The following is a 16,305-nucleotide window of genomic DNA, read 5'->3' as shown; positions in this document are numbered from 1 at the left end:
ATATTCATAAAAATATTTCATTATTTAATAAATTTGATTGTTTATTTTTTAAAAATAAGTCATACAAAGTTTACAAAAATTATAGTATTAAAAATTTTTATTTGTTTCTCTAATACAGTAAAAATAGCAAACATTTAAAATATAAATAATTGACACTTTTATTAACACTATTTACTAACAATTATAAAATCATCGTAACTATTGTCATCACTGTTGACCATATTTGTTGGCCAGTTGTCTGAAGTGTTCGGGCGTCAATCGGAACGTATGCCAGCCCTCGGACTCAGTCAGATCGACACCGTTAAGCTTTTTGTAGAAACAAATGGAGCTTTGATTCCAGTCAAGACAGTTCCACTCGAGTCGACAACAGTCTTCGAGGACGGCCTGGTTGGCCACTGCGCCGAACAGAGACAAACCGATACTTTTTCCGCGATATTCAGGCCTAACATATAGATCTTCCAACCAAATACCCTTTCCCTCCCACGTCGAGTACTTATAGAAATACAAAGCATAGCCTACTATCTGTTTGCTGTTGTCGTCGTCAAGTTGGGCCACAAACGTCCGAAATAGTCGACCGGTCGGTCCATCACCGAAACCGTCCCTCTCTAGTATCGTGCGATCAATTTTCGGTCCGTCGGGCATACGCTCGTAAACGGCCAGCTCTTTAATTAGCTGTTCGATGGCCGCACAGTCATCTTTGACGCCCTCTCTTATTGTGTATGACATTACTGTGAGTAAATTATGGGGACAGTTGACTTTTTTTTGTAAAAAAATAAATAAATACAATTACCGGTAAATAACAACAATCTTTAGACACCTTTTTGTTTATTCACAATTTGGGGGTATACCCTACACACACATACATACACTTGTTTTTTAGGGCACAGCTATCCTAATAGATGTCATTGAAATACAACTATAAATTATGAGATGAAAGTTAAGCATAAATTATGTGAAAAATATGTGTTTGTGTTTGCATTCAATTTCAATGGCATTTCAAATGTTTTTTTTTATTATTATTTTTGTCAAAAACTTTGTAACAATACATAAACAAAATAAATTGTTTGTTATTATCATCTGTTCATTGATATGATTCATACAGAATATTCTGTATCCGAAAACAACAACGAAAACAATGACAACATGTAATGACCAGTCAATACAATGACCGACCGATTGGTGACCACTACGACTACTTCACAGAGTCCGCTCAAAGTGACCATCAAAGTGGGCGGCGATATCCTGTCGATCGACAAATGGTTTGTATTTTTGTTTTTGTTGAACAACTTGTTTGACAATAGTTTTTGTGTCCAAACAGTATCAAAAAGTCATCGTCGACGACGACGAAGACCACCATTGTTACGGACAATACCGAAGCGACCAGCAGTTAGTATATCCAAAAACAATTTGATCAATCAGTTTATTGATTGTCTCTTTCAAAAGCATCGGCCAGTGATGTAACAGTTAGTGAAGAACAGTTAGATTTGTCGATGAGTGGTGTGTTTGATGATGAAGAGGAAGAAGACGACGATGACAACGACGAAGAGATAGTCGATAACGATGATGACTACGAACAGGAAGAGATGGACGATAACTTGGACAACGACAATGACGACCATCAAGTATTGGCCGATAAAGATGATGACCAGTGGTTGGACGAACTAGAAGAGGGCCGAGCATACCATGAAGTGGACGACGAACTACGCAAGATTCGCGACCCGAAACTGATGACCGCCAGACAGGTTAGTGCCGACAATACAGTTGTTGTTGACATTAATGGATAGAAAGTTAATCAATAAAGTTGTGACTAATTTCTTGTTTTGTTTTTTAATTCAATTATAATTAGCATTACTTTTATATACAATCTTTGCTTTTTATTTTTTAATGACAATTATTTTTTTTAAAATTTATTATTAATAAAATAGTAGTTAATTTTCTAATCATATATTTAATGTATTTTTTAAAGACATTTAAATTTAATTGTTTTTTTTGTATAATATTGGTATTATCTATATCTATGTCTATATATTAATATATACGATAAATTATTATATATATAATAGAGAGCTCTTTTGGAGAACAAGTCGTTGAAAGGAAAGACAGATTCCATGACTAAAGGGATCTACTCTTCGTCGGCGTCGACATCGGCTTCAGTACACGAGTCGGTCGCCGCCGCCGTCGAAAAGAATATGGCCGGCGATGAGCTGTTGACTGAACGTAAACTTCTGAAAGATCGTCGCCGAAGACAACTGGCTGAAGAAAAGCGCGAAAAGGATAGGAAACAGACTATTGAACGGCTGTTGAGGAAACGGCATGAGTTGGCACAGAAAGCCAAGAAAAGAAAGATCGTTGTTGTGGAGACTCCGCGAATCACTTACAAGAACTGTCAAACAGGGATTTACATCTGTCTTCCGGAAGGCTTGTCGTTTGATCAGCTGTGGCCCAGGCCTAGTGCTGGCCGCCCGGTGGCTAAATCGGGCGGCAATAAGGCTGCAGTGGTCGAGTGTTGCCGTAATGGCTGTCAAAACGCCAAGAAGTATACAATGTCTAAGACTGGACGCCCGGTCTGTAGTCTTGATTGCTATAAAATGGTTGAAAACAATGTCATATCATTAGATCACCAATTGATTAGTTAATCTCATTAATAATAATAAATATTAATCAGTTTTTATCTTACCTTTTAATTGTAATTATATAATAAATATGAAATTTTATATGACTTTTGTAAGACAACAGCACATCAAACGATAGGCACAGTCCAACAAAAGTCTACTTAAATAAAGAAGACAATCGAAAATCATATTTCTTTTCTGTAGTTGTGGTGATGTTGTTGTTGTTGTTGTTTAAAGGAGATATCTTTGGGATACACAGCAGCAGCTCTTTGAAAGACACAGATAGAGATTTTAAAGTGTTTGTGTTGTTAGTGATGATGTTGTATGAAAGTGATGGTTAAAAACTAGTAAAATGCAGTACTATTTATACCACAAGATATTTAATGAAACAATAAGAAGTAATCGAAATTAGTTGAGTTTCCAATTTCTTCTGTCAGTTCCATTCGTCCAGAAATCAATCACAAGCGCACCGGTATGTCTGATGGTTGGGTACAATGAACCCACACCACCCCACCCGGTGTATACTGCAATTGACTTGTCATCAACTGTGAGTGTGTTTGTGTGTGATTACAATAAGTGTAATAAAAGAGTGGCAAAAAACAATCCAATATTTAATGACTTTTTTTCAGTGGGAGAGATAGGATTTATTTGATAGCATTTATTTTTTTAAAGAGTTGGTATCTCCTGCTACGATCAGGAGAGTGCTACTGACACCTACTCTCCCTCCTCTCCCACTATGCGATAGTATGGATGAGATTCAGTGATAGTAGTTTTTGTTGGTGTTGTTGTTGTTGAGTGTATCGGGTGTCACACATGAGATCAGTTTATAATAATGTCATTTATGGGTTTTATGTCAATTGAAAAACACAACAATTTGTTTATATTAATTACTATTAATATATCTATATATGAATTGCGATTTTTTTAAATAACAATAACAATGACATCTGAGAAAAAACAAAGTCATTCAAGTCTTATAGTCGGCTAATGGTATGATTGTTGTCCTGATGTCTAACCGTTGACTGCGTCGATGTCGACGAACTACTGACTGAACAATTGGTGGGCGACTGTAGCGGATCGCCCCGTGTCGATGACGTCGTAGACGACGACGAGCTACTGGTGCTGGCTATGGATGACATAGAATTAGACTCACATAATGCTCGGCGATTGTCATCACCACCGACGCCATAACCAACTGTATTATCACTGTTCGATAGTATGGTCACTGTATTACCCGGCGTGTCGTTGATGCGTACGATAGTGATGTGCTCGTAACAACCGTCGGAGCTGATAGTGTCGACTATGGGTGCGCCCAGTGTTGTAGTGGTGGTGGCCGTACTGCCTGTGGAGAGGAATGGCGAACTACGGACATACAGTGTCGGCCTATTATTGGCGGCTGTAGTCAACAGCTGTGTCTGTTGAAATGGTGTCGGCGATCCGAGCGCATAGTTTGCTATGTTGACCCTACCGTTCCCATTATTGTAGCTGTTATTATTATTATTATTATTGAATGACTGGTCAAAACAGGGAACAACTGTCACACCTAACGAGTCATCGTAAGGTGGCGGCGCCTCACCGGGCGGTATATATTGTTCGGGAGGCTTCCATAGTGTGTACGGTGGCGGCGGTTCGGTGAATGACCCGCCAAACTCGTACGGTTCGTTCAGATAACCGAGATTAGGGTTTTCCGCCGACAGACCATTTACTTGCTCTAAACGCCGGGTTTGGAGTCCTATTAATAATAATAAGTAAATTATAATTAACTGCAATTAATTTAATATTTTTTCACACACACAGACATACATAGATATGATATGCAATTTATTTTTAAAAGTATTTTTTTCAATCGAAATTACTATATCATTGAACTTATTATATACGATATATATATATATATATCGTATATCTTATATATGTAAGAGTAGGTCAACACTTACTTCTAATCATTAACAATAGCCTCCTTTGTCTTAATCGGTGAATCATAAACAAGAGTAGCGCCAAAATCAGAAATGATGTGATAGTACTGGCAATTAGCCGAAGACCTATTGTTTTAATAATTAATAAAATAATTTGTTTGTTTTGTTTTTTCTTTTAAATTTAAATTAAAATATAGTAAGCATTCAAATAGTATTTGTCCTCAAAATAATTATGTATAAAACAATAAGATTAGTTGTTTAAAAAAAAATTAATTTATATTTATATTTTCGAGTTCAATATTACTATAATATATTACAGTATTATTATAATTATAATGAGTGTGCAAATAATTTGTTTAAAAGTTATTTTTAGTTATATTATATTTATTAATTAATACAAACCCAAGCTATTAGTGGTAACTGATCCGTGAGTCCTATTGTCGCCACCGGTTCCTCTAATGATACTTGTATTGAGTATTTTGATACCACTGTTGGCACCAAAGTCTCCGTCCAAACATACAAATTCACAGCACTTGCCGTTTACGGCATGAAATTGACTACAATTTGCGGTTATCATTAGTAAATGACGTAAATTATACAATTAATTAATCGCTAAAAATTATATACATTTGCGATAATATATATATTGTTTTGAAACCACAAATTTAACATAAACTCATTAAACTCATTGCCTAAATCTAATATCATTAATAGTGTATTTATATCATATATAAATTAATTTTAATTTTTTAAAACTACACCCAAGAAAAAGTGATCAATATATCAGATATATATCGTATAATCGCAAAACAGTTGTTAGAAAACAATTATTTGCAAAAAAAATTTATTAATCAGTAAAAAACAATTTTTGACTGATAATAAATAGATATACCATTTAATAATAATTGTTATAACACCCACCCATTAGATTTTTATCTACAGTATAATACCTATTGATATATTAAAATATAATCATTAAATACATAATATACAATATATATACTACAGTAGGGTATATATATTTAAAAAATAAATATTTCAAATTACTTGTTTAATCAAAACATAATTATTATTTAAAAACTTAAAAACTTACCGACACTGTTGGGGTGGAGAGCACAGTACGCTTATACACATCTCTGGCCGACCGTTAAGACAAGTGCACTGTTAAGGAGGGGAAGGCAAAAGTTGAATTGTATTTATAATAATAATTTTTATTAAAAAAAAATTGTTTATAAATGCAATTAAAGAAAAATTTCATTAAAGCAAAAATAAAATAGGATTTATTTTTTTGTTTGTTTAATTATATGTTTATTTTTATATCGTATATATAATTATAAATTGAATACTAATAGAGCGCATAGAATTATTATGTTTATTATTATATAGTTTTTTATATATTTTGTTTATTTATTATTTAATGCAAAAACTTATTGCTAAAAATATAATTAAATTATAAAACTATTTTTTATTAAAAAAAACAAAATATAAAAATATATTTATTTTTATAAATATTTTATACTAAAATTATAGACAATTGTAGATAAACTTATTTCAGTTATAAAAAAAATTAATTATAAAAAAAACATAAAAACATTATGTGCCAAAAATAACTACTTTTTAATATATTATTTCAATAAAATGAATAATAAAAACTAAAGTATATACACTATATTTATATATAAATAAAAATGTTATTTATCAACAAAACTGTTTAATAATGATATGTTTAATGTTATAACATTAACAAAATGTTTTCAATATATAATATATACATTAAGTTATCAGTGAATCGGTAAACGATTGTTTCAATTGTCATAATAATAATATATAATAATATATAATAAAACACAAAACACATGTATTGTATGAATAATGCCAGAGAAAAAACTTATAGATTTTTCACACATTATTTGGAAAAAATTAAACACAAAAAAAACATTTTGTTTTTGGCCTAAAAACGATATAATATTTTCACATATTTATATATACTAACAATAAAATAATCAGTTTTTCAATTGACAACTACTGTATATGTATGCACACAAAAAAATGTCAATTAAATTCATAGTTAACTAATTATTAATGTGAAAAAACAATACAATAAAGACTAATGTCTAATTCAATAGATCTTATAACTTATAACTAAATGAAAGGTTTTAAATATAAATTTCTATTGAAAATATCAAAAATATCTTTGAATTGACATAAAAATAACAATTATTTAAAACTGAATGAAATGATATAAAGGTTTTAATAAATAGTCATAATATTTATGACAACTTTTTTTTATTATAAATTAATATTTTCTCTCATTTATAAACATATAGAGCATTATATATGCAATGTAATGAAAAGTTTTATAATATTTACAGATATGAAAAATCAATATAATTTGGGATAATATTTTTTTTTACTATTTGTTTAGCTCTCATACACATCACATTTAATATAGTCTATGATTTCGTATATTCATATTTAAATAACAAAAATACACAAAAGCAATATATTATTATTATTTCACATAAGTAAACATTTTTATATACAACTATATAATATTTAATCAAAATATTAACATAAACTTGAAAAATACCGCAAAATAATCCAAAAGTTATTATATTTTTTAGTTTTTTAAACTATTTGTAAATTGCATTATATATATAGTACAGTAGTGCTCAAACATATTGTATAATCTATAGAAGTAATCATAAATTATTTTAAAATTTAAAAAAATGTAATTAATATGTTAATTAGTCCGGGATTATCAAAATGATATTGCTTAGATAAAAAATATTATACAATAAACTACTATACAGTTAAACTAAATTAAACTTATATCTTAAGAATTTTTAAAATAATATATGTTATAACTGTATAAATAACTAAATAATTAAAATATAAAGTTTTATTTTAGATAATTACTATTTATAATTATAATAAATTAATGATAAAAGTTTTACAAAAATTTCCAAAAAAATGTCTATTTGTGTACAATATTCATACATATTAGTTATTAATTTTCTTGACAACAACAACAAATAAATTGAAAAAATATCAATTTATAAATATAATTAAATACTTAAAATATAAAATTTAGAAAACAAACAAATAACAACTTGTCCACAACAAATACAACTAAAAATTACAATTTAAGTTAAAATTCCAAAATAACAACAAAATATATCAAAATTGTTTTTAAAAAATGATCAAACATAGTGTTTTAGACACATACCTGTGTGCAAACATCGGATCCCAATGGAAAGTACTGTTCACCCTGTTTGACAATATCACCCTTGTCATTGTAGCACATGTCGACGCCTGTTAGTTGACCTGTATGTATGTGTGTGCCGGTAGTGGAATGGGATGACAATAATATGAAACAAACATTAGATTAAATTTATGAATAATAAAACATTTATTTTTTTGTTTGTTAAAAACTAGTAATTATTATTTTTAGTATATTAATAACAGTATTATATAAAAATATTTTATTTGAAAAAAATCAATCACTAATATTATTTGTAAACAACATTATTTTCAACAGTAACAATGAAAAATAATTATAAAAATTAATTAAATTTCATGTACATTAATAATTATAAATAACAGTACTTTTATACATTACATGAAAGTAATTTATATTTTATAATTAAGGATAAATAATTAATTATGCGATAAATAATTATTATTTAAAAATTATCAATTATGCGATAAATACCGTTTTTGTTTAGGCATAACCTCTGAAAACACAACATTATATCACTAATATGTCTGTATATAACAGTAATTAACAAACAAATTGAATTATATTTTTCAAAAAAGTTTACTCTTGTCTTTTAAATTGGAAAAACAATACAAAAACCACTTGAAAATGTTGTCTAAAACAGTTGCCAATTGGTTTTAAATGTATAACATTATGTGTGAAAAATTCACACTTAACTAAAAACACATTATAAAAAACACAATTTTCCTAAAAAAAATTTTTTACAAAAAACAGTTTATCACACATTAAAAAAGTTAAGTCATTTTTATGTGTATGTATGTGTGTGTTGTGTTTATGTGTGGAGGATATACACCATAGCGTACCTAACCAGCATACCTGTGCGCACTATGATCACAGTAGCTGAACAAATATACAGTCAAAGTTAAAAAAGAGAGGGAGAGAGAGAGATACCTGAGATCTCATAGCCGGTAGAGCACAGGACATGACTTTTTAGCGGTGATTTAAATTATGAGTTCAAACATACAGGTATAACATAACAACCAAAACATTTTGAAAGGATAGCATACCATACAAACACAAATCCACAAAAAATTGTGTTTTTAATATAAATTTGCAACAAAAATATTAATATTTTTCTTGAATCTCAGATAAAATAAATATGAGTTAGTTATTCAATAGTGAGAGAGTATGAGATCATAAGCTATGTACTAGTTTTTAGTTATTGTTGTTGTTGTTGTTGTGGGAGTTATTATTGTTGGTGTTGTTGTAGAAACCAAAATCAAAGACAAAATAAATATATATATATATATATATATATAATAATTATATAATGGTCTTAACCCAGAGATTTCTGTTTAGGGGTAAAAAACAAATTTTATTTTTATTGTGTGAGCCCTTACAGCACATTATTTTATAGACAGTTCATTAAAGAGATACGAGTGTATATAAAATAATATACTGTATATAACATACTTATATACATACTGTACGATAAAGGGATCTGTTATATGACTGTGCGCCCTGGTTGACTAATCAACAATGACCAGGAAGTGTTAGATTTTTGTAGGCATTGCCTCTCTCTCTCTCTCTCTCTCTCGTTTCAAACAATAGAGTTTTATTTGTTTTTTTGAAGGACTGATAGATTATGATGACTAAACCACAAAATATGACATTTAAGATACCACTTAGAGAACAAAAATACTGTATAAATTTATAACAAACCCTTACTATATATTGTGTTAACAGCTGGCGCTCAACACAACATCATAAGCGGCAGCATTGCATTATTTCAACGACTCTACCGTTTCCGCAACAGTAGTAGTCGTTTAGCTTTCACAGCGTTTAGTCGCATATTTTATATTAAATAAAATCGTTTACTTTCATATAAAAACGTGTACTTATTTCGTATACTTTACCGAACCCGAGTTATTGGCCGCCTGATCAACGGCCACTCAACTCAATTGGCGCAGTCGACTGAGATACTTACCTACGCGGATATCGAAAGTAAATCGACTTCGACGACCTACTCACCGAAAACTTTTGAATTCAAAAAACAACGGTTTTTTGTCGCCTTAACGGCTCTCATCGATTCAACGGTTTTTTCGTTAATAAAGCGTTTTAAAGAAACGATACGAAGACAACGATGTCTCAACAGTTACGTAGTGGCCGCACACTACCGCCATTCAGTAACGAACTGAATGTACCGACGGGTGCGAACGGACTCAACCCGATTTCCGAAGACACGAATGAAGACTTATCGTCAATCGCTTCAGACTTAGAAGCATTGTCCCGCGATATGGCTGACGACCCGACACAGGATGGGTTAGCACAACGTCTGGCAACGCTGACCAGAGCTGCACAAGTGGCCGCCGCCGCACGAAATGTGATTAACAATCGCAATACGGCATCGAGTTTATCGACTACAAGCGTACAGAGATTGGACTCCGATGCCGATACCTTAACAACACGACCGCATAGTACCGTAAAACACGCTTCGAAATTATGTGAACCATTTATAGGCGGTTACTCCTTAACTCCTATCGACGAATGGCTCGATGGCTTCACCGCATTGACATACGCTTATAACGACTACGAGAGGCTGCTTGCGCTCGCCAAGCACTTGACCGGCGATGCCTTCAGTTGGTATTGTCGTGAAGTCGCCCGAAAACTTCCAAACCTGACCTGGGCCGAATGCCGATCTCTTATGATTGCGCGTTTTGGTCGTATGGTTGGTCACGGTCTTGTTGAAGCCTCCGACCGAAAACTCAAAGCTAATGAAAGCGTACTCACGTACTATCACGAAATGCGCCGCCTTCTGGATGAAGCGCGCGCCTCCGACGACCAACAGATAGGTCTATTAACCAAAGGTATGCCCGACTATTACAGGCCGATGATTGCCTGTCAACGACCGACATCGCCTCAAGAATGGCTTCAGATAGCGCTTCTCGTCGAAGAGACACGAAAAAGAAACAAAAGTTTTAACGTAAACGCTATCGACGACGAAGACGGCCAACCTAAACGTAATCGTTGGAAAAAGCGACAGAATGGTAACAATGATAGGCCACCGACTCCATGTCCACGATGCCGACGACACGGCATAACCGAATATCACTGGATGCGCGTCTGTCCGAGAACAGAACCGAAAAATCCGGATCCAGTGGTTAACGCTGTCTCGCATACTGAACGATATCGAGACATACGAATTAATGACAAACCCGTACGAGCTTTCATAGATAATGGCGCCGACATTACTATCTTATCGAAGGATGTCGCAAAACAAATGAAACTCCGACCGGACGCGCGACATAAGACCAAAGTAGGTACCATCGCCGGCGATAAGTATACACTCGGTGTCGTCAACGTTAAGATTCAAATGGACGGACACACCGAATACGTAACGATTCACGTAATGGACATCGCGTACGATGTTCTCGTTGGACTCGACATCGCAGAAATGAAGACAACTGTGCGCCTGCGAAGTCAACGACATATCTCGAATAAACCGAAAGTCGCACATATGACAGTCAAAAAAGTCGGTATTGTCACCGAAAATAATCGCATTAATCGTAAAGACAATCGTAAGTATGACATACCGCCGACTCCTTGTCCTCGATGTCTTCGACACGGTTTCACCGAATATCATTGGAAACGTCAATGTCGACGACAGGAGCCGATCAAATCGCATAACAAATCGTTTAGGTGTTCCGGCAGTAGTCCGCGGATACCTCAAATTGGTTTGTTTACCGTTAAGTGTGATATCAAAAATTACAGCGAAAAGAAACGTCCACTAATACCACCACCGATGACACCGATTGGACGTCTACCACAAGACAAACAACGACGGTTTGATGATAAACAAGACCGTAATCACCGAAACACATCACCGATTGATGTACGTGATCGCATTACCCGAAGGTCGCAAAATTCGGACAATATACGCAGTTTCGCGGCCGGGGAGTGTGTTAACAGCTGGCGCTCAACACAACATCATAAGCGGCAGCATTGCATTATTTCAACGACTCTACCGTTTCCGCAACAGTAGTAGTCGTTTAGCTTTCACAGCGTTTAGTCGCATATTTTATATTAAATAAAATCGTTTACTTTCATATAAAAACGTGTACTTATTTCGTATACTTTACCGAACCCGAGTTATTGGCCGCCTGATCAACGGCCACTCAACTCAATATATAATGTATATATTGTACTATTGATCGGCAATTTCAATGGAAAGTTCAATGAGGAATATTTCAAAGAATTTACACCAAAAAAATCAGAATTGACATCACATAATGAATAATGCATTGCAGTATTATAATTAAATAGTAAAACAATTCACAACACACACACACATAATCAAAAATCCATATTCAATAATACAGTATATTCAACAACAACAACAACAACAAAACTTCAACAATAAAACTAATGACCAGAAAAATACTAAAAAATAATTGTTTTGTCAATAACTACCCATAAAAGTTGCTGTGTGTGTGTGTGTGAGAGAGAGAGAGAGAGAGAGAGAGAGAGAGAGAGAGAATTAAATCTATCATATAATCAAGTGTTTTGTATGAAAAAGAAAAAAACCACAAAATTATTTTATTTTTTCACTTTTGATATGATAGGGAAGTGTGTGTGTTTGTATGTAATGTGATCTACACTGTTTTATAGTAGAAGAGAGAGAGAGAGAGAGAGAGAGAGAGAGAGAGAGAGAGAGATGCATAAAAAAATTATTGAGAAAAAAGATTGTATTGATAATAAAAGGGGCGATTTTTCGTTTGTTGTTGTTGTTGGTCTGGGAAACCAATTTGTTTTATTTTACTCAAACAACAAACACACACACATTATCATGTAATATATCTTATGATATCAATTTTATATACAGTATATATATATATATATATATATATTTGATATACTGTACATTCATTCATACATACAAATCTTCAAAACACACAAACATACTGTCCCTTTACTGTATAATTCACTACTAGATATAATTTATAAGTTATGGTCTAATATATTATTGATAATATACTCAACAGAATATATACAATATATTTATATTATTAACTATATTGCAGACAACTATTTGATTTAGTGATTGAGTACCAAATTTATAACAAACAATGTATTCATTCATCAATTGATTGATAATATAGAAATATTTTTATAGATAAAACATTTGTTATATGTTTTTTACTGTAAATTTATGTCTCCATATATACATAAGTTATATAACAAACAAACAAAGTAATAAAAAAATTGGCGTAAAAATTAGTGTCAATCAAATCGTACATTAAAAATGCCAACAAAAAAATATTATGTGAGAAAAAACTTTGAAACTATTTTTTTCATTTGTTATTTCTGTTTTTATTTTTCATATACTGATTGTCTTTGTTGGCGACAAAAATGTCATTCATTTTTGTGACACTTCTCTAGAAAGACCTTAAACTTACAGAAAAAATATATGAAATAATAATTTCATTGATTCAATACAATACATATCTCTCTCTCTCTCTCTCTCTCTCTCTCTCTCTCTCTCTCTCTCTCTCTCTCTCTCTCTCTCTCTCTCTCTCTCTCTCTCTCTTATTTTCGTCATTAGTCTGACACACATATATGGAGTAATTTATTTAAAATTATTATTATTTTTTTTTCTGTACAATTATTAAGAGACTCATCTTTATATTTATATATATATATATCTTTCTGTCTCTTCCTGATTGTGATTATGATTAGTGTGTCACTCATTATATTATGATTTTTTATTTTATTATTATATAATATATATTTTTTGTTATATTTCACTGATAATCATAATCGCTGACAATAATATTAGTTAGAGATGTTATTGTAATAATTATTATAATCACAATATAATGAATGCATAAAAAACTAGTTTCCTTTACTAACAACAAACAAATCAATGTATAGTTTAGTACATTATTGTATCAAAACTTTAGCAGACAGTCAGTCAATTATATCCACAAAAAAACATAATAACAATAAGATTTTATACAATTAATTAGCAAAAGCAAAATAAAGTAAGAAAAAGATATATATTTTTTTCAATAATTTTCAACAATATATTATAGTTGTTGTTGTTGTTTAGCGTACAATCTTTGAACATCAAATAAATAAATAAAAAAAATCACGAGTGAAAGCCATTATTATTATTATTTTTATACCCAAACAAACAACTTACGGTAATTGTGTTTTTTTTAAAACTTATATCTATTAAATAAAAAACACAATAAAAACTAATGATAAGTGATAGTATTAGTATTATAAAATAAATTGAAAAATCATAGGTCCATAATAATATGTCTGTCCCATTAATAAAAGGCTAATTGATTTGTAAACCATGAACTCATACCTACTAATACTACTACTACTCCTCCTTTTTAGTCAAAAAAACCCTTTTAGTCTAACTAACTAATGGCTGATAAAATTATTTTATAATTTAGTTATTTATTGATTTCTTGAATTTTATTGTGCGGTTTGTTTTCAAATAAAAAATTTTTAGCACTAATAGACTATATATCATAAATAGCTATCAAATTTTCCTTTTATTTGTAATTTTATATCATACATACTATTAGTACTATTAGAGTATATCATCAATAAATATATACTAAAATTTATTAGATATTTATTGATTTTTGTTCGTAACATTTAATTATTAATGAATTTCAGTGAAAATAATTTATATATTGCATAATATAGTACTGTACTGTATATTCAGTATATAAATATATTTATTTAATGGTTATATTTTTTTGATTGATTAGCTGTCATTAAACACGTATAAAAATTTTCCTAAATATCAGTCAAATAATGTAATATTTTTATTAAACTTGTAATATAACTTAATTACTAAAGCTAGAAAAAATAATGATATATAATAAAATACAATATAAAATGTAAAACAAAATTGTTCAAATAATAATTTACAATGCATACAATTATTAAATCAAATTATAATTTCCAAAATAATCAAGATATTTTATATTTATTACATAATTTTTTTGATATATTGACATTACAATAGATTTAAAGGTCAATATAATAATCATAATTTTTTACTTAAAAACAAAACACATAACCATTAAATTCAAACCTTAATTGAAAAAAACATATAATTGTGATTACATAAAGTTATTATTTTTATTTTATTATTTTATTTTACTATATATGTTAGTATAATTATTTTTGACCTAAACTTTGATTTTTAAATTTAAAAAAGCAGTTAAATTTTTAACTAAATTACAAACACATACACACATTAATATAATATAAATCAATTTTTAAAGGTTATGTACTAATCCCATATTACATTTAAAATTAATTTCAAATTATTAATTTCAAATAAAAATTAATAGGATATACTATAATTAATGTAATTAACAATAGTTAGTTACTAACACATTGTTTTATAAATTTTTATTATTGTTATAGTATTAATATACATATATATCGGAATTTAATAATCAAATATAAATAACAGTATTATATTTAATTATTTTTATTACATTTTAGCTTAATTTTTAATTATAATGTTAAACAAATACAAACCTGAAGTATAGGTATCAATAGTGTGTCCATTGGTCACGAATAAAGCCATAATCGTAGTTATAAAACGGTAATTATTATTATTAATATTACTTTTAAATATATTATTAAAGTTCATATTTTTAGTCAATTATTTTCCCTAATTATTTAATAACATATTTTTTTTATTAAACAAAATTGTTTTTTAATTTAAAATTATTAATCATTATATCAATATATGACATAATAATAATAATAATTATTATTATTCATCAAATTATTTTCATCATGGTTTATTCAGGTACATTGACGTTAAGATGATAATTAATTTTTTATGTTAATATAACTCAATAATAATTAAATAATAATTAAATAAAATTAATGTAAATTGTTATTAATATAGTAGTAATAGTATAGGCAATAAAAATTATTATTACTTTATTAATTATTTTTGTTGATATTTTAGCACAATTTTAAAAAAATAAACATACTAGTAGTATATATCATATATACTAAAATTTAAATGACTAAAAATAATTTTAATTTATCACTTATTTTATGTTATTATAAATAAATATATAACTTAATATACAGTATATTAAATAAAATTTATATCATATTTTTGTTTTTAATGGTAAACATGATAAATGTTGTTATCATTAATATATGATAATAATAATACTGTAATAATTTTTTTTAAAAATAACTTTTCATAATATTTACATTAAATTACATAAACTATCCATTGGTTTACTAGGGGGTGGATGATAGTGGGTGAGTGGTATACTGTATAAAACCCCCACTAATTTTTTTTAATTCACACCAAATAAACTGATATCCATTGAATAATAATAATAATAATAATAATAATTTAATATACTAAAAATATATTTAATTAAACACACACTATTTATTATTATAATAAAAACATTTAAATAAATAAATGTGCATGTATATAAAATTTTATTATTATTATTTGTGATGATAGCAAAAAAAAATTATATAACTA

General features: G+C 29.5%; 3 protein-coding genes across 5 annotated transcripts; 1 reads left to right on the top strand and 2 right to left on the bottom strand.

The window, feature by feature from the left end:
* Nucleotides 1-157: 157 nt before the first annotated feature.
* Nucleotides 158-904, bottom strand: LOC128953914 (thialysine N-epsilon-acetyltransferase-like). 2 transcript variants are annotated; one of them, XM_054299450.1, is made up of 2 exons: nt 791-904; nt 158-728 (listed from the first exon to the last, which is right to left on the bottom strand). In XM_054299450.1, exon 2 carries the CDS (start codon nt 724-726, stop codon nt 208-210), a length of 519 nt encoding a protein of 172 aa, XP_054155425.1. In that variant the 5' UTR covers nt 727-728; nt 791-904; the 3' UTR covers nt 158-207. The 2 variants fall into 2 exon arrangements, with proteins under 2 accessions (XP_054155425.1, XP_054155426.1); XM_054299451.1 differs by having other exon boundaries at nt 818-901.
* A 126-nt stretch (nt 905-1,030) lies between these two features.
* On the top strand, nt 1,031-2,636 carry LOC128954038 (INO80 complex subunit B-like). The gene is made up of 4 exons (XM_054299601.1): nt 1,031-1,259; nt 1,319-1,386; nt 1,444-1,742; nt 2,064-2,636. The coding sequence occupies exons 1-4, from the start codon at nt 1,165-1,167 to the stop codon at nt 2,634-2,636; spliced, it is 1,035 nt and encodes a 344-aa protein (XP_054155576.1). The 5' UTR covers nt 1,031-1,164.
* On the bottom strand, nt 2,529-15,396 carry LOC128953993 (integral membrane protein DGCR2/IDD-like). Of its 2 annotated transcripts, none has more exons than XM_054299546.1 (7): nt 15,321-15,396; nt 7,758-7,855; nt 5,622-5,689; nt 4,931-5,085; nt 4,550-4,654; nt 2,678-4,344; nt 2,529-2,581 (listed from the first exon to the last, which is right to left on the bottom strand). In XM_054299546.1, exons 1-6 carry the CDS (start codon nt 15,367-15,369, stop codon nt 3,587-3,589), a joined length of 1,233 nt encoding a protein of 410 aa, XP_054155521.1. In that variant the 5' UTR covers nt 15,370-15,396; the 3' UTR covers nt 2,529-2,581; nt 2,678-3,586. The 2 variants fall into 2 exon arrangements, with proteins under 2 accessions (XP_054155521.1, XP_054155522.1); XM_054299547.1 differs by lacking the exon at nt 15,321-15,396 and adding an exon at nt 8,244-8,298.
* Between the last annotated feature and the right edge of the window lie 909 nt (nt 15,397-16,305).

This window comes from Oppia nitens, unplaced genomic scaffold, assembly GCF_028296485.1.
Source record: "Oppia nitens isolate AA-2021 unplaced genomic scaffold, nextdenovo-longstitch-racon4-pilon3 scaffold24_pilon_pilon_pilon, whole genome shotgun sequence".
NCBI classification, from domain to species: domain Eukaryota; kingdom Metazoa; phylum Arthropoda; class Arachnida; order Sarcoptiformes; family Oppiidae; genus Oppia; species Oppia nitens.
Note: the sequence above shows the minus strand (reverse complement) of the source record. Positions and strands in the feature narration are given on the sequence as shown.

Coding starts and splice junctions, on each gene's coding strand:
- LOC128953993 (XM_054299546.1), bottom strand. CDS start 15,369: ATGGCTTTATTCGTGACCAATGGACACACTATTGATACCTATACTTCA. Junction 5,690..7,757: donor GATCCGATGTTTGCACACAG/GTATGTGTCTAA, acceptor CCTCCTTAACAG/TGCACTTGTCTTAACGGTCG. Junction 5,086..5,621: donor TCTCCACCCCAACAGTGTCG/GTAAGTTTTTAA, acceptor CGCAAATTGTAG/TCAATTTCATGCCGTAAACG.
- LOC128953914 (XM_054299450.1), bottom strand. CDS start 726: ATGTCATACACAATAAGAGAGGGCGTCAAAGATGACTGTGCGGCCATC.
- LOC128954038 (XM_054299601.1), top strand. CDS start 1,165: ATGACCGACCGATTGGTGACCACTACGACTACTTCACAGAGTCCGCTC. Junction 1,387..1,443: donor CAATACCGAAGCGACCAGCA/GTTAGTATATCC, acceptor CTCTTTCAAAAG/CATCGGCCAGTGATGTAACA. Junction 1,743..2,063: donor AACTGATGACCGCCAGACAG/GTTAGTGCCGAC, acceptor TATATATAATAG/AGAGCTCTTTTGGAGAACAA.